The 17,787-nt window shown below is 46.5% G+C and overlaps 1 protein-coding gene across 2 annotated transcripts in view; it reads left to right on the top strand.

Annotated features, from left to right (window-relative positions):
* Positions 1 to 17,787, top strand: part of TCERG1L (transcription elongation regulator 1 like) — a 58,702-nt gene that overhangs the window by 30,390 nt on the left and 10,525 nt on the right. For both annotated transcript variants that reach the window (XR_004358332.1, XM_032695272.1), the window contains exons 5-8: positions 5,780 to 5,905; positions 10,156 to 10,250; positions 11,372 to 11,460; positions 12,706 to 12,860. Coding sequence is in view for 1 of the 2 variants with exons in the window: in XM_032695272.1 (XP_032551163.1) it covers positions 5,780 to 5,905; positions 10,156 to 10,250; positions 11,372 to 11,460; positions 12,706 to 12,860 (465 nt within the window). In the remaining variant the exon portion in view is untranslated. The remainder of the gene's footprint in view (positions 1 to 5,779; positions 5,906 to 10,155; positions 10,251 to 11,371; positions 11,461 to 12,705; positions 12,861 to 17,787) is intronic.

The following is a 17,787-nucleotide window of genomic DNA, read 5'->3' as shown; positions in this document are numbered from 1 at the left end:
TTTTTAGTATTACTGTTCAATTCTTCCTTTTTTCAAGCAAAGAGACCTCTCCTGTCCTTTGCAGAGAGGCAGAATTGCCCCAAATTACCTCATCAGGACGGATAGTGCTTCTAAATGAAGCAAGTCCCTGAGCCCTGATCTCCAGTAACTTCTGGGGTCAGGAAATGATAGCAGCAATAATAGAAATAAATTGATGCATTTTTGTGTCTGACTGGTATTGGCTATTAGACACAGAGGCTGAAATTACTAATTTCATTTCTCTCCTCTTTTCAATTAAATTCTGTGTTTATATCCCAGGAATTTTACAAACTCATCTTCCCTGTGGCTGAGAACAGTTTGATTGCACCAAGACAAGAAAAGAGGGGCCAGGGTGACAAGTGTCCACATCAGGGGAGGGTGAGATTAGATATTAGGTAATTTTTTTCGTGGGAAGGGTTGTAAAGCATTGGAACTGTCTGCCCAGGGTAGTGGTGGAGTCCCCATCTCTGGAGGGATTTAAAAGTTGTGTGGATGTGGCACCCAGGGACATGGATTAGTGGTGAACATGGTGGTGGTGCTGGTTGACAGTTGGAGTTCATGATCTTTAAGATCTTTTCCAGCTTTAATGATTCCATGATCCCATCCATGATGCTGATGTCACTCACCTGGCTGAGCACCCTCAGGGCTGGGAATGGGCAAACTCCTTCAGAGCAATGTTCCAGTAGTGAAAAAGTTGGACCAGACATGGATTTACTCTGATTCCTTCTTGCCAAACCATCCTGCATCCCGGTCTCTTCTGCCCAGGTCCATCCTCAGCAGCAGGAAGGCTGGATTTCTCTGCTGGGCTTGGTTCGTATCGGGCAGGAGTTTCGTGCTGATGCTTTTGCCCGACCTGCTTCATCCTGGTCACAGAGTTCTTAAGGTTATTCCCTTCTCTTCCAAGATGTTTGAACTCTACCTGTTTCTTTGTCTCAGTTCAAGTCCAAGTCCCCCAGGAGGCATTAGAGAGGCAGCAGAGCTAAGTGTGAAATGCTGGCCATGATTTTTAAAGCGAGCCATGGTTTCCCTGCAGTATCACATGTTGGATTTTCATTCCCAGCGTTGCCTTCTGGAGCTCCCCATGCAGAGCTGGGGATTACAGGCATTTCTCACATGGGCTGGGGGAGTGCCTGGCATCAGATCCCTCTCAGAGGATTTAGTGCCTTGAGCTTAGTGCCAGTGACAGTGAGGGGGGTTTGGAGAACAGGTCAGACACTGGAGTGAGTGGGGATGGAGGTGCTGCCATGGGCTGGAACCCCCTTTCCCCTCACCTTTCCCTGTCTCTGGTCACTCCTTTCCCTGTCTCTGGTCACCCCTTCTCCTCCCACCTTTCCATGTCTCCGTGTTGTGATGGCTGTTCCTACATAGCAGAGCAGCTTCTTCCAGGTATGGGATGAGGCTGGTGAGTGCCTGCCCTGCAACCCAGACATGCTCATTACCTGCTACTCAGGAATTAATTACTTCATGGCTTCACTCATCTGTTCCTCAAATTTCTGTTCCTTCCAGCAGTTTCCAGGCATTTGGGTGAGATTCCTTTGCACTGGAATGCTTTTCTTTAATACAGTTTTGTAATTCAGTGGTGTTAAAATAGGGTCACAGAATCCCAGAATGGTTTGGGATTGAAGGGACCTTAAAGCCCATCTCATTCTACCCCCTTGCCATGGCCAGAGACTCCTTCCACTAGCCCAGGTTGCTCGAAGTCCCATCCAACCTGGCCTTGAACACTTCCAGGGATGGGGCAGCCACAGCTTCTCTGGGCAACCTGTGCCAGGGCCTCCCCACCCTCACAGGGAAGGATTTCTTCCCAGTATCTCATCTAATCGAATGTGTAACTGCAGGGAAATACAAAGTATGTCATAAAGGGGAGAAAAGAGAAAATGTGAATGGAACAGGGGTGAAATTGGGTATGTGAAAAACAGTCAGTTTTTTAAATTAAAACCTTGGCATTTTTCTCACTGCTAAGCAGGATGGTGGCTCAGGCTGGGCCATCACTGGTGCTGAATCCTGATCCACCCCCGAATGGGTGGCTGGTGTCTGTGTGGAACCTCATGGCTGTGCTGTGGTTTGGTGAGATTTGGTGGGAGCAGCCAGAGGCTGTTGCCTGGAGGAGACTCAGGGGTGACCATGTCACTCTCTAGAACTACTTGAAATGAAGTTGTAGGTGGAGGTCAGGCTCTTCTCTCAGGGAACAAGGGACAGGACAAGAGGGAACATTTCCCAGGGCTGCAGGTGCCCGGGCAGCCCCTTGGCTGGGTCCTCCACTCTCCATGGGGAAGTATTTGCTGAGCTGGGGGAGCAGCTCTGGGGATGGAGCTGTGCCCAGTGTGATCCTTCTGCTCCACCCCTGCTGATGCCCAGCCGTGGCTGAGGTGGGGCTGGACAGTGTGGCCGTGGGGACCAGCAGCTGAGGGGGAGTCTGTGGAGACCCTGAACCCTCTGCAGGAGGGTTGAGGGTCCCAGTCCAACCATAGAGCCTCCAGCACCCCCGCTCTCCCCTCTGCATTCCATTATCCCACACACCAATGAACGCTCTCTCATCAGGGGTGCAAATCAGGGCACTGTTTCATTTGCAAGAGGATCTTCAGCTTTCTGAACCTTCCATTCCTATGCCTTTGTCCTCTCTTGTCCTTGTGGTGTCCTTACAGTGTAAGGAGATGTGGATTGCTCTGTGTTTGTAAAATGCAGGAAAATGCACTGAAATAATCTCAAAAAGGGGCAGATGTTCTCTGAACACTTGGTTTGTTCGTCAGGCCTCCCTGACTCTGCAATAATCCAAAACTTCATAGGGAAGAGCACTTTTATCCTCCCTCCCACTCCACAGGATTGTTTTAGAGTAAAATTTGCCTAAATTTAGTCGTAAAACGCTCAGAGTGTGGCTTCATACTGGGGTGTAATTCCAGCCCAGGTTATGTTCAGTTCAGACCAGAAGCTGATATTGCATTGTGACATTCAACTCAATCCAGAGTTTATTTGTATTCCAAATCCATCTATTGCAAAGGCTGCTCTTTATGAGCTCAAAGAGCTATAAAGCATAAATATTTATTCCTTAAAGGTTAAGATTGCCTTAAATCATTCCAGCTTATTTGGTGAGCAGCACTTATAATTAAAATAAGCAGTTGAACTCGATCTGCATGTATGAAATAAGTATATATATGTATATGGATGTATATACTTGACTGTGATGCGGGTGGAAGCTGTGGGATAATTGCTTCCATCACATCAAAAGATGCACTGATATTGTGTTTGGATTTGGTAATAAATCAACATAAAGAAGCAGCTGAAATTATATAATAGCAAGTCACATTTCAACAGGCAGCATAAACCGTGGTAGGAGAATGAGCAGAGCTCAGCTCAAATGTGTGTGTGGAATTACAGAGAGATAATTATGCATGTTATGAAAATTATTCCAGTTTTGGGTGTAGAGAATTCATAGAATCCCAGACTGGTTTGGGCTGGAAGGGACCTTAAAGCTCATTCAGTGCCATCCCCTGCCATGGCCAGGGACACCTTCCACTATCCCGGGTTGCTCCAAGCCCCATCCAGTCTGACCTTGGACACTTCATGGGATGGGGCAGCCACAGCTGCTTAACCTTTTCCAAGGATATTTTTGTAGATAACAGGTCGTTCATGTGCACAAACCCCACCAGCACAAGGTGGTGAAATTCCATTTTAATCTGTCTCTGATACTTCTGAAATCAACAGGATTAAAGTCTCCTTTTTGTTGTCATTAAAATTAATTTGAAAAGCTGAAGAAACCCCAAACCCTCTTGCTCTATAAAATATTATTCCTGGAATTAATTGTGTAGGAGTGTACATCTAAGGTACAGATGTAAATGGTCTCCAAGGATGTGGAAACCAGAATTTCCATGTGCTCATGTGTGTGTCCTGCTGAGGGGCTGTTGGGAATCTGCTGCTGTGCCATGTAATTAGAGACACCTTCGACTCCAGAGTTGGAATTGCTGGTTCCTCAGCATTCCTTGATATCCAGAGAGCTCATAAAAGGTAATGGTTTTGCCAGGGGCTTTGACAGAAGCAGAACTAAGGAACTGTCATTGCCTGAGGTCTGAACATGGGCTTGAGCTGGAAAATGGTTCAGTTCTTGTTAGAGGTGGCCGAGATACAAGTGCCTCCAGTCACGCTGTGGTGCTGTAGGGAGCACAACAAACATCCCACTGACCTGCTCCTCCTCCCTAAATGCTTTATTTATCGTTCTTTCTTCCCAGCAAGTCTGGATTCCATTTATCACAGCACCGTGCAGGGGAATTTCTTTACTGTGCTGTCGATTGTGTCTTGCAGGGATTTCTTTATCCTAACTTAATGTTGGGGAAAAAAAGAAGGGAAATAATGAAATGTTTCATTTCCTGATGTTTATCCCGTAGCTGGTAGTTCATCTCCTCATATCCCAAGGAAGTCCTGCAGGTCTCCCCTGGGAGGATGGTGAGGCCCTGGCACAGGTTGCCCAGAGAAGCTGTGGAAGCATCCCTGGAAGTGTCCAAGGCCAGGTTGGACAGGGCTTGGAGCAACCTGGGATAGTAGGAGGTGTCCCTACCCATGGCAGGGGCTTGAAACTCTCTAAGGTCCCCTTCAACACAAACCATTCTGGGATTCCATAGTTCTGTGTTGGTGAGAGTTATGTTTAATGCTGTGTTTTGGCACCTGGGATTGTAGAAACACAAATCATAGAAGGGGTTTAAAGTGTGTTAGTGAGTTTTTATGAGTGGAGGTTTCAGAAATGATCCATATTATTCCTAAATTCAGAGAAGTAGGGATGGGAACTGTTTGACAGCCCATGAACAGTTAGTGAAATGAAGGGTCAGTAAATCTGGCAGCTTGAATTGTGCTTGGGAAATGCATTCTTCCCAGAGTCTGCCTTAAAGTAAGGGTATGTCTGTACTGACAGGTCAGTTTGGAAATGGTGGCTTGTAAATAGAACATGGAACTTCTAATGGGACACCTGAACTTACAGCTGAGAGGAGAGGATGTTGTGTGGGCCTTGCATGGGATTCTCAGTTTCTGAAAAATGGTTTTGTGCATAATTAATGGGAAATTAATACTCCAGGTTTGACCTTAAATTTGGCAACAGCCATGAATTCTCCAGGACTGAGTAGCCTGGTTTAATTAGCACAGTTCTAGCAGCAAACCTGGGTTACTGATTTACCACGAATAATGTACATGAGCACATTAGTGATTTTCTGCTTTGGACCCTGTCTGAGCAGACTATGGTTCCCTGGATAAAGCTGCAGTTTTAAATTATTGGCAAAATCATTTCCCATGGATAGAGTGGGACACAAAGAGTTTGTGAAGAGTAACAGTAGAAACCAGAGTTGAGTTCTTCAAAATAAGAAAACTGGTCTCGCTGTAATATGCTCTGAAGGCATTAATTTATCTATGCAAATTCTTATTTTGAGGGCCATGTTTTCTTTCGTTAGTTTCAAATCTCTGGCAATGCTTATTGTCTGAGAATTAGTGGGCAGGCTAGAGCAGGAACAGAGCTAAAGACAAACCTTCTTGTTTTAACCATGCCAGTGGCTGTAGAAGGAAGTGTTTAGCAGGAGATTAATAATAGTCATTAAAGTTGGAAAAGCTCTCTGAGGTCTCAATGTCCAACCCTCAGTGCAGCATCACCATGTTCACCACCAGCCCACGGCCTCGAGTGCTGAAAGAAATGTTCTGTGAAATACAGTTGGGAAACAAGCTGAGTTTTTTAAAGGCATATTTTTTTTACAGGTTAAAAATGGGTTTCCTTATGGTTTGCACACAGGTTCTGGCTCCAGGCTGGATGCCCACGTGGGTCCCTTGATGCCAACTCAAGTCACCCGTGTCACCGCGGTGTCCGCGCCGGCTGTGACGTTCATGGCCACCAACCTCATGGACCAGGCACTGACAGGTGGGTTGTGTTTCCATGTCCTGGAATGATGGCTGAAGCACAGGTTGTGGATTTGTGTCCTCCCAACCAGCCTGAGCTTCCTGTGCTACACAGGGATGGGCACCCTCAATGAGTCTCCTCCAATTTGATGACATTTGCTTTAGTTAATTAGGGGTGTATGTACTCAGTGTGTTTGGGGTCCTGTTTTCTCACTCCAGCAATTGGCTGTAGCTTTGAATTTGATGACATAAAAGGCAGATCTCTGACACATCTTGGGCTTTCCCTGTCCTGCACTGGTTTCCACAGCCCTGCAGTGACAATGTGCTTGTCTTTGGGGTAATTGCTCCACAAGGCCTTGTTGGCCAAACCCTCCGAGGGCTCTTTGTGCTGCGCTGTGTGATAAACCAGGTTTATTTATTGCCATATAAACGTGTGTGTGTTGTGAGAGAAGGGGCAGTGCTGTTTCCAAAGGCTAGAGGAAGTCTCATGGCTTTGTTCAGATTTGTGTGCACTCAAATCACCATCAGATTTTGCCAGGAAATTGGGAACATCATCCCTAACAACGGGACATTGCTCTTGCAGTGCTGTCAGTGTGAAGGCAGGAGCTCTGTTACTGCAGGGGAGATGCTGCAATGGGGTTGAAGTGGTGATTCCTCTGCCTGAGCTGGGGCCACGCAGCTACAGAGGGGGATCCAGCCACCCTTGCTACCTTTGTGGCACTGCAGGGCTGTGAGTCCACCTTCCCAGCCCTGTTCCATGGAAAAAAATGAGTGTTTATCAGGAATTACTCTAGGGATCAGTTCAGGAGTAATTTATCTGATTCTTCAGCCTTAAAAGTTAGACTCTGTTGTCCAAAGAGGTTGTAACTCCCCATCCCTGGAAGTGTCCAAGGCCAGGTTGGGTAGGGCTTGGAGCAACCTGGGCTAGTGGAAGGTGTTCCTGCCCATGGCAGGAGGTGGGACTGGATGGGTTTTGGGGTCCCTCCCAACCCAAACCACTCTGTGATTTTATGATTTTCAGGGCAGTGACAAATAGCACCTCTTGGGCAGTGCTGGCTCTGTGCCTGGAAAATGCAACCATGCAATGAGTTTGTCCTTGAACTCTGCACCAACAAAGAATTTATCCTTGTTATTGTACTGTTTCCATTACAAATCTCCAGAACAATAAAGGGGAGGGTGAGAAGTGATTGCTGCTGGAGGATGGAGAAAAGCTCAGCTCAAGTAGACTTGTTCTAAGAGGGGAAAGGAGTGCTTGGAGGGCACAGCAAAACTGGTGAGAGCAGCAAACAGACACCAGTGACAGTGGAAAATACTGTGTGCAGGCAGGAGCTGGAGTGGGATCTGTCCCTGAAACTGTGGTGATGAGGTGAAGTGCCATTGGGAGCAGGGCATGGACCCAGCCAGCACTGAAATCCCACACTGGGATTGAGTAAGAACCAGCAGAGGAGGAGCTGGGAAACAGTCAGGGAGGGTTTTTAGGCCAGTCTCAAAAACCAGAGCAATAGGGTTATGAGGAGAGATACAACCAACCTGTGGAGATGCTGGGGGATGATAACACCCAGAGTATTCACATATGTGAATTTAAGTAAATCCGAAGCATTTGGAATCAGAACTTTAAAACTTCTTTTGAGATTAATGGTGTTTTGGCCTCTACATACTTTTGCAAAACAAATTTTTATTATGTCTTGTCCACAGCTCCTCGTGCCATGAATCAACCTTCCCTCTTCCCCTCCCTCTCTAATTCTGCTTTTAATCAGCTGTTTATGATCACACACCGACATCCTCTGTGATTTACCCAAGGTAGTTTTGCTGCTTCACCTTTCCTTTTCACACTGTGAATTATTCATGTCTCTGTACCTGCTGTGGAGCAGGAGAAGCCTCTTTGATCAGGTATTTCATCCTCTGTCTGCAGCGCATCCTTGGGCAGCGGTGCAGCAAAGGGATGATGATCACACCGCTGGGTTTAGGGGCAAAAAAAGGGGTTGGAAAGATGTTGTGGTGCCTGAATTGTCAGGCTGCAATTTAGTTTATGCACTTAAGTAAAAAAGGAGAGGAAAAAAAGATTATTTAATGAGAAATGAGTAAAGCTGAGCAAAGACATTCCCAAGTCGGCAGTGGAGGGCAAACACAGGCTGTGCTGGATGTTCTTCCCCTGTGTGGGCAGAGGAAGGGAGATCTATAATGATGGAAAAACTCCTAACAGGGACCTGCTTGGTGTCCTCCATGGGAAGCACAGAGGGTCTGTGGGGCAGTGGATGGACCACCCTCCTCCACCTCTGTGCCGTTTGGGAGCTTGGGATCCCCCCATGTGACAGCCCATGGGGTTGGTGCTCCTGTCCTGAGCCCACTAGGGATTCCTGAGCTTGATAAGGGAGGCACAAGCTCGGATTATGTTTCTCTTTACATTATACTTAGGAAAAACATTCAGTGTTCAACTGTAGACATAAAACTAAATGACTCCTGCAGTGCACAAGGACTGTCAGGACTTTCCTTTGTTATTTTATTTTCCTTTTTTTTTTATTCACATCCTCTTTTCTATGTACTGACTGTCCCAAATGTTGTGTTTCCCACGTGAATGCCTAAGGAGCTGCCTGTTGCAGAAGCTCACCCATGTGTGCAGCAAAAGCAGCAGCACCCAAGTCTGTCCCTGGGGCTCTGGGGATGCTGTGAGGTAGCTTTTCAGAGCTGCAAAAAAGAGATGGAAAAAGAGATTGAAGAAGAGATTGAACAAGAGATTGCCTCGGGCGTTTGCAGTGTCTCCTCCCGGAAGGTGTGTGAGGTTCAAAGAGGACTGAGAGCGGCTGTTGGTGTGGGAGAGCTGCCCACACCAGCCCCTCCCTGCTCTGGGCTTCATCCTCAGCTTCATTTACTGACGAGCAGGGCAGGGGAGGCAGAGACAAAAGCAGTTACACTGTATTGTACCTTCCTGTGCATCAAACCAGAGCTCCTGGAGTGTGTTTAGGGTCTCTCTATTTCAGTTTGCTTAAATCTCCCAATTGACACTCACATATTTCCTGTGAGGATGGTGAGGCCCTGGCACAGGTTGCCCAGAGAAGCTGTGGCTGCTCCATCCCTGGAAGTGTCCAAGGCCAGGTTGGACAGGTGCCCGTGTTATCCCTCCAGTGTCCCAGAACTTATTGAGCACACTCCTGGGATGTCCTTCCCCTTTCCATAGGCCAGGCAGGAGAAGGCAGAGGTGGACATTGACTGAGTGTGACTTCACTGTGTTCAAAGACCAGTGTTCCTGGTAAAGCTTTGATTCCTGATTACCAGGTAGTGAGGGAAGGAAGATGAATTTAGAGCCCTCTTTGATATTTATTAGCTGCTCCCTACTTCTGGCTCCTTTAATGTGGAAATTAATTGATCTGGTTTGTAAATGTTCTCTTTCTCTACCCATAAAAACTGAGTAAGTCATCTTCTGAGCAAAATGACATGGATTTAATTTTTTATTGTTCTGAAATATTCCAAGTGAAGCAGAGTTACATATGTGTTTTAAGAGGACGAGAAGAAAAAAAGCCCTCCACAATTAAGAAAATAACGTATTTCTTAATATGTCTTACTGCAAAAACTCCTTTTTTTTCTGATGATTGGGTCTGTGTCTCACACCTGCTGCCTTTTTGCCTTTCCCTGGGGTCCCTTAAGGCCTCTCTGTTCTGGAGATATTTCGTAGCAGCAGAAACTTCTGGTGTTTAGGATTTCAGGATGGAGACAGAAGTCTGCAAAGGAGAGGAAAATGTTCTTGTACTGCTTCCAGTGGAAATGCGATCCAGCACTTGTTGGTAGTTCCTATGGAGGTTATCCCAGAGCATAGGATCTCTGAGCTGGGAGGAGAGGGGGTGGCCAGCCCCAAATCCCACAGAGGAGAGAGCTACTGTTCCCAGGGGGGGCGTGGTCCTCACGGAGAAGAGGATCATAGAATCAGGGAATTATTTCTGTTGGAAAAACCCTCTGAGATTGAGTCCAACTGTTAACCAAACACCACCAAGCCTCCCACTAAGCTATGTCTCTCAGGATATCCCATGACAAAAGATTGTGGGTTCAGGGAGAGCAGGACACAAAGCTCAATGCAATAAAAACCTCCTCCTAAGGTCTGTGAATGATTCCCATTAAAAGGTGGTATTTGGAAAGTATGTGAATGAATAAAGAACCGAGTGAGAAGGAAGAGGTGGAGAGAGGGGACTCAGAGCTGTAGGGGGTGGTTTGGTTTCTGTTTACTAGTTTTGGCTTGTTGCAAGTTTATTTGATGTTAAAAAAAATGCTTTCTCCCCACAGATCATGGCAAAGAATCAAGCAGATCCTCCTGCCCCCCGACTCTGATCCTGCACACAGACGGGAAGAATGTCCCTGTGGACAGCGATGGCAACAAGGTCTGTGCTGGAGCTTCTTAAAAACTTCTTTAAACAGTTGAACTGCACAGATTGGAGTCAGGGTGTGGGGCTCTGCTGGTGACACACAATCATTTCCTGCAGCTGATTTTAAAGAGCCATAGACTTAATTTACCTTGATGTTTAGTAGGAGCTCTGTCACTGAGTGTCAGAGTGTTAGGGAAGGGACCTTTGCAGCTGGCTTGCTCCCTATGAAATCCCAGAATGGTTTGTGTTGGAAGGGACCTTAAAGGTCATCTTGTTCCACCCCCTGCCATGGGCAGAGGAGATGCCTTCCACTACATCAGGTTGCTCCAAGCTCCATCCAACCTGGCCTAAGACACTTCCAGGGATGGGGCAGCCACAGCTTCTCTGGGCAACCTGTGCCAGGGCCTCCCCACCCTCATGGCCAAGAAATCCTTCCCCATATCCCATCTAACCCTGACCTCTGGCAGTGGGAAGCCATTCTCCCTTGTCCTGTCCCTCCATCCCTTGTCCCAAGTCCCTCTCCAGCTCTTCTGAAGACCCTTTATGCACTGGAAGGGGCTTGAAGGTCTCCTTGGAGCCTTCTCTTCTCCAGGTGAACACCCCCAGCTCTCCCTGCCTGTCTCCAGAGCAGAGGGGCTCCAGCCCTTGGAGCATCTGTGTGACCTCCTCTGGACTCACTCTAGCAGCTCCAAATATTTTTGTGCCATTTTATGGGGGCAATAGTGCAGCTGGGTCCCCTTCACCCCCTGTTGTTTTGCCTTTTGGAAGTTAGGAAGCAGGACCAGTATGATGGCCATGAGGAGCTGGGCCCTTCAGGGCATCTGCTGCTCCCTGGGCTCATTCCTTCCTCGTTAGTGCCATACACAGAGTAATCCCTGCTCTCCCAAGGGAGTCATTGGCATGGACAGGAGCACATTGGCTGCTTTTTCATTTATACTGCTGGAAGTGGGGTGACATTTTTATCATTCCCGTTTATCTGGGCTATTCCCAAGGCAGCTGGTTGTTCATAAAGCCACTCATGGGATAATGGTCCTGAGGGGAATCCACTCCAGGTTAAAGGGGTGATTTGTACAGCCATAACAGTACAAATAAAGCATGGGCTTTATTTGTTAACTCATCTCTGTCTGCCTTTCCAGGGTCATTCCTTTAAACTGGTGGCTGAGGGTAACAGCACAGCCAACGGCAACAAACCCGTGGCCTCCACCCCTGTGCCGGGATCACCATGGTGAGCAGGGGGGGTCAGACTGATAGAGGCTGTTCCTCAGTGCTATTCCCTTCCCAAACGTGTGTTAGTGGGAAAGACAAAACTCCCATGGGCTGTCTTTCTGATTGAAGCCACAGCTGGGTTTGTGCAATCACTTTGGTGGGATGTCTTACCTGTGGTGCACAGGGTGTGTGTCAGATTATTTTAGTACTCTGCAGTGGTGGAGCACTTTTCCAGTTTGGACTCTTTTGCCCAGACCAGACCATTTATTAACCAGCTTTATTCCCTGCTTTTAATAACAATTAAGCAGCAGAGCTTCTAATTATAAGATTTGTTCCTTCCAGATATTTATGCTTCAGAGACACCAGCATTTTCCTCCTGTCAGTGTGTGTGTCAGTGTTTGTTAGTTCTCATTGTGATTCAGAAAGTGCTGGCTTGAGATGGAAATTCTGTTTGTTTATTTACATATAAATTTAGGGAAGTACAGCTCCCAGATTTTGAATGTCTATTAAGGATGGTGCAATACTTATTTTCATATTGTCTTGGACGATTCCAAATGACTGTCAGGACAAAGAGCTGAACTGCTGCCATGCATCTCTTACCTAGCCAAGCCATGAGACTGCGCTTGGTCACGTCTGTCAAATCTTTAACAGCCCTAAAAAATCAACCTAAAGCTTTGGGGCAGTGCTGGAGTGGTGGTGGGGACCTGTCCAGTTGGGGGGACCTGTTCAGAGCAGGTGGGAGCTGGCTGGGATGACACTGAGGATGCTGTGGGGATGTCCCAGGAATGCCTTTGGGATGCCATGGGGATGGCCCAGGAGTGCTGTGATTATACCTCCTCACACCAGCACAGCAGAAAAGGCTCCCACAGCCACCTACCAGCAGCAAGCAGAGCCCTGGCCTGTGGCATCAAGGTTATGGCTCCCCTGTCCCATATCTGGGGCTCCTGCCACTGGCTGCTCTCAGCCATGGCTTTGGATCAGGAAATCTCTTTTCTCATGCTGTGGGCACACAGTGAGCTCTCTAGTTGGCTCTTTCTCCCTTCTGGGATAGGATTTCCCCTACTGCTTCTGGGGAGGGGGCTCTTTCAACCATTTCTGTGATACTGTGTTGGCAAGGAGAGAGTTGGCGTTGGGGTCAACTGGCAGGGCAGTCCCAGAGGGTGTCACCAGGCATGGCAATGCAGATGCACTACCCAGCTGGGGGGAATGTTTTGCTGGTGGATGTGTCTGACCTGGTCTAAACCCGGTTTGTCTCCTGGCACAGGTGTGTGGTGTGGACTGGAGATGACAGGGTGTTCTTCTTCAACCCCTCCATGCAGCTCTCAGTGTGGGAGAAGCCGCTGGACCTGCGGCACCGCGGGGACATCAACCGGCTGCTCGAGGACCCCCCGCACAAGCGCAAGCTGGAGGCTGCTCCAGGTGACTCATTCCGGGATTATTGGCCTCTAAACTCCAATGTCCAGGGAAGCCTGGGCACTGAACGTGCTTGGTGGAGGTTCAGTAGCCATAGTTAGAGCGGGTTTCCTTTGGAGATTCCACGTGAAGTATTGCAGGAAAATTGCTGTTTATTGCAGAATCCTTGTTTTCTCTGGAATGCTGAGCTGGGGACTGGGTGTTCTCGTTACTGGCAGGGAAGGAGCAGGTGGCTCCTTACATGAGATGAATCTTTGAGGTATAAAATACGTCTCAGAAGACTCTGTCTGTATGTTTTATTGTCCTGAGTTCCAACATGTATGTTAGGAGAGCATTACCAACACATCACTCAGCTGCTGTACAAGGCAGATACTCCAGAGCTAATGGTTATCCAACCGAGTTGTAGAGGGGGGAAAATCCCAGGAGTAAATCTCTGAGTGCTAAAAGGTTTGGTGGAAAGGTGGGTGCTTCCATCTAACCATGGCTCTGCCAGGCACATTCTGATCACCCTGGATTCCTGAAAGGAGGGTTTTCCCAGACGGACTTTCCCATCCCATGCTCCAGCTTCTTTTCTGCTCTCCATACCTTATTTGCTCAGTCCAGGTGTTGTCATACTGGTGCTAGTTGTCATACTGGTGCCACTCCTGGAGCAGCCCAGTGTGCCAGCCTCTGCTTGCTGTTTCTATAGTGGCTCTATAGCTTGTTCCACCACATTTCTCTCCAAAGATTATGTTTCAGCAGTTTAATGGACTCCCTATTCCTGGGAGCTGTTCCTTCCTGTGGCAGTACTCCTTTTATGTACTGAGGCTTCACATTGGCTTTGCTGGGAGCAGGGTCCATAAGACCTGCCCTTACAGGCGAGGCACTGAGTCATGGCAGTCACTGGAAATGCTCTTGGTCTTGATTAGCTGCTTGGAATTCCTCAATGTTCTGTTTTTCGTGGAGAAAAAAATAGTCATTATCCTTCAGTTGCTGCTTGTTCTTTAGTGGTGAGGTCTAGAAAGATGGAGGGGGGGAAAGTGAGACTTCAGTTATTGTTTTAAAGTGTAGTTTTTATAACTAAAGGAGGATGGCACTGCCAGTCTGATAAGGGGACCTGCCTCGTCCCCTCAGCCCAGCAGGGCTGGGTGTTGGCTTTGAACCAGGGGCACAGCTCCCAGTTAACCCCTGTGTCTGCAGGGGATAAAAAGGAGTGATAACCAGGATTTGTGTCAGCAGTATGAGCAGGAAAACAGCCACAAAGGCTGTTTGCTGTTGGCGTGTCCTTATCAACAAAGGCTGTAATTACATTTTTTAATATCAATTTCAATCCGCAGATGCCTGTATATATGTTTATGTACATTTTGTATATGACTTGAAGAACTTTAGCAGATATACTTTGGAATTACAGCTAAAATTCATTCTTCAGGAGAAAAAGATAGCATATGCTTTTTATTACAGCTCAGTTAATTCCTGACAAAGGGGAATGATGGCCAGAGAAAAATTGAGGTCATTGTTCATGGTCTATATCATCATTCATGTTCTGTAATTAATTAACAGGAGGGTCTGAAGTCATGGTTGGTACATCCCACCTCAAAACTCTGTTTTTTGCTGTGTGTTCCATCCTTTTTATTTATTATCTCTATGTCCCATGAAGACTTGACTCGTGCACCAGTTTTTTTGTGGCCATGACTTTCATTGTTGCTAATTGTCCTAATATTCCTTGATATAATTGGGCCTTACTTGGTGTTTGAGCAAGGCAGGTTATAATTAGTATATATTGGCTGCTGAGGTGAAAGGGATTATTTGTTCCCACTTCTCTTAGTTTGTAATCTGGAGTAAGTAAATAACACAAATGAGCTGTGCGTTCCCAACAATGGTTCCCAAATTTATTCAGCTGAGTGGCTGCTGCTGAACTTTAATTAGAATCTTCAAATCAAAGGCATGGAAAACAAGTTGTCAAGTGAAGTTGTTCACGGGGTGCTCTGGGTTATCTCTGCTGAAAGATCAAGTGCATTTGTAATTTGGGCATAAATGAAAAATTACTCATTTATCAATTATTCCACCTCCCCCAAGTGTTTGTTCTCAGGAGATTGATGGATGTGGCTCTTCACTAATGGTGCCCATCAGGCCATCCCATGGGATTGGAGAGGAGGGGCAGCTCCTCCCATGCCCCAGAGTAAATGGACCTGTTTTTATCTTCTCCTCTTCCTTAACTCCTCTTATGGTTTGTCTGGATGTTCAGGCTGAGGAAGTGTTTTCAGCTAATTGGAAGAAAATGGACATTATAGAATCATGGAATCACAGGATGGCCTGGGTTGGGAGACACCTTAAAGCTCATCCAGTCCCACCCCCTGCCACGGGCAGGGACACCTTCCACTAGATCAGGTTGCTCCAAACCCTGTCCAACCTGGCCTTGCATATAGTTGGTAGAATCCACCAGTGATAGTTCCATTTACTCAATTCCCACAAATATTTTGGACCCTTTCACATTCAGACAAAAATCTGAAGCCTGTCCCTATCACAGGGGAACTCCTGTCCTGACGGACAACTCCAAAACTGCAAATCAGAGTTTTGCATGGGAGCAATGGATCGACAAGGACCTGGTAAATGCTGTTTCCTCTTTGTGCTGGAAAATGAACCAGAATTCCTGGCAAGGCTGGGATTAGCTGAGTGATTTAATTAATCAGCACTAAGCTCAATAGACCAACAGACTGGGGCAGTGCTCTGCTTTGTGATTCCGTGGAAAGATCCCTGTCAAGAGATGTTCTTCCTCGAAGCTTTACAGTAATTACTGCATTTTGTGCCTGGTTGCCTCTTCCCTGCGCAGTGGGTTTGTAACTCACAGAGGTCCAGGGGCATGATGTGATTCAGTGGATTTCTGAGTGAGAGCACAGACACCATTTGTCATGTTTTCCTGAGTTTTCCATTGCACTGAGGCATCAGTGATGCACTGGCTGGAATTGTGTCCCATTTGCCCACAGCGCTGTGCCCCTGGCAGTCAGTCATGTGGCAAAGTGAAAAGGGTTTGGTCTGTCCTTGCTCTCTGGGGGAACCTGAGGTGTGATAGGAAGGGTCAGACAGAATCAAACTCTGAAGCTGGGACGTTTTGTGTCAGAGTTCCTTTACCTGAAGGCTCTGTGGTAGCTAAGATTGGGTTTTATTATCCGGTTCACAGATTTTTCATGGCAAAACTTTAAAATGATACCTCCTTTTAAGAGAGCTGTGAGAGGTTTTGTCATAAAATGATTTAAAACTTGAATTCTTCTTGAAGTAGCTGGAGAAATTCACATAATTTATCATCACCAGAGAGTTTCTCTTGTCCTGTGGAAATATGGAATGTGAAAGGCTCTGCTGCCTTGGTTGGACTCTCCCCACTTGTTTTACTAAAAGAACATCCCATGAGGGTTCAGTGTTTGACCTTCCCACAACATCTGTCCTTGAGCCACCTGTGGAAGGGCTCCCCTGGCAGGTGCCAAGTGCGGGGCGGGGGGGGGATTTTCCTTTTCTTTCATGAAATCACAGAATTACTGAGGTTGGAAAAGCCCTCTGAGACCAGTGAGTCCAACCATTCCCCCAGCACTGCCAAGGCCACCACTGACTCATGTCCCTAAATTTGGTAGGAACAGTATTGTGCTTGCCCAGTCACCCAACTCTCCTGGAAAGCACCAACAAATAGTCTCATTTCATATTCTTACCCTCAGAGTTAAATTAACACTACTGCTGCCTTTACAGGATGTCCAACTCCTGATTAATAGCTCTATAATATCTCTGTTGTGCTACATTCCACCTTCTGAGTTCACAGGTTGGTTTTCCTATTTCTTCGTATTCTTAATTGGGTTTTAATTCTTCTCTCAAAGAAGAATTTACTGAGAAAGGGTAATTTATGACCTAATAATTTTATGTTTATTTAAAACATTATTCCAGTTATTTATGTTGTCATAATGCTAATTTATTGCCAGGAATGTTGAGATCAATCTCTCCTTATTTTGGAATTCCGTCCCTTTCTCCTTATTATCCTTTAGGGTTTTAAGTAGAGTGTCCTTTTGCACCTGCCATGTTTTTCCTCTTCATGGGGTCCCTGCTCCTGATCTTTCCTGCCGCAAAGTCACAGCTGCTCTTTGCTTTTTATTGCTCCTTTGAGCACTGAATTTAAATAGAAAGTAACATTTGCTGAAAGAACACAAATAAACATGTAATTTCCTTCAAATAGGGAACCAAAGGGAGCTAAGAGCAAGATTCTTAAATTGAAACTAGAAATAAATGACCAAATTTCTGTTCCCTTCACTGGTACAAAGACCGGGCCCATTTTCCAGAAGAAGTCTTGGAGTTCTGTTGGGTTTCAGTGAGCTCAGGTCTTACCATTTCATTTATTCAAACCTTTTCTCTCCATAACCTCAGTTTGATTTTATATTTGCCTTTAATTTATTTTTTTCATAGTTTCCTAAAGAGCAAGACAAGTTCATTACCAGGCTAATCCAAAAGGGTTGAAGTTGGTGGTTCTGATATTCCCAAGGGAACCCCTTGCAGTTTGATATTTATATTTCTCAACCAATGTGTTTGGGATGAAAGAGTCACAGCACAAACCAAGCACTGGGTGGTTGTGGCTCCTGGTGTTCTGTCCAGTGGAATTTAGATGAAAACTGCAGCTTATTTGGATGAAAAGAAAATAGTTCAGAAGTAAACGTGTTTTATGACTGAAAATCCAACCTCTGGGTCCTTCAAGGACACGTGTCCAGGTCAATCCAGGGGAGTGATGTTGCCTTGGGAGTTATTCCCAACATCAGGAGTGTGGAGGTTGTTGGTATCTCCACAGCCTTGCCACACTGGTGCTTGTATTCCTGGGAAAACAGGGGTGCATTTGCTCATATTTGAAAGAAAAATGGGCTAAGGGGGGAGTTCCCTCTAGTGAATCCCTCAGGCTGCCAGCATGGAAATCATTTTGCAGGAATGT

The sequence above is a fragment of the Chiroxiphia lanceolata genome, chromosome 8 (assembly GCF_009829145.1).
Source record: "Chiroxiphia lanceolata isolate bChiLan1 chromosome 8, bChiLan1.pri, whole genome shotgun sequence".
Taxonomy (NCBI): Eukaryota; Metazoa; Chordata; class Aves; order Passeriformes; family Pipridae; genus Chiroxiphia; species Chiroxiphia lanceolata.
This window is presented reverse-complemented; position numbering and strand designations above follow the sequence as displayed.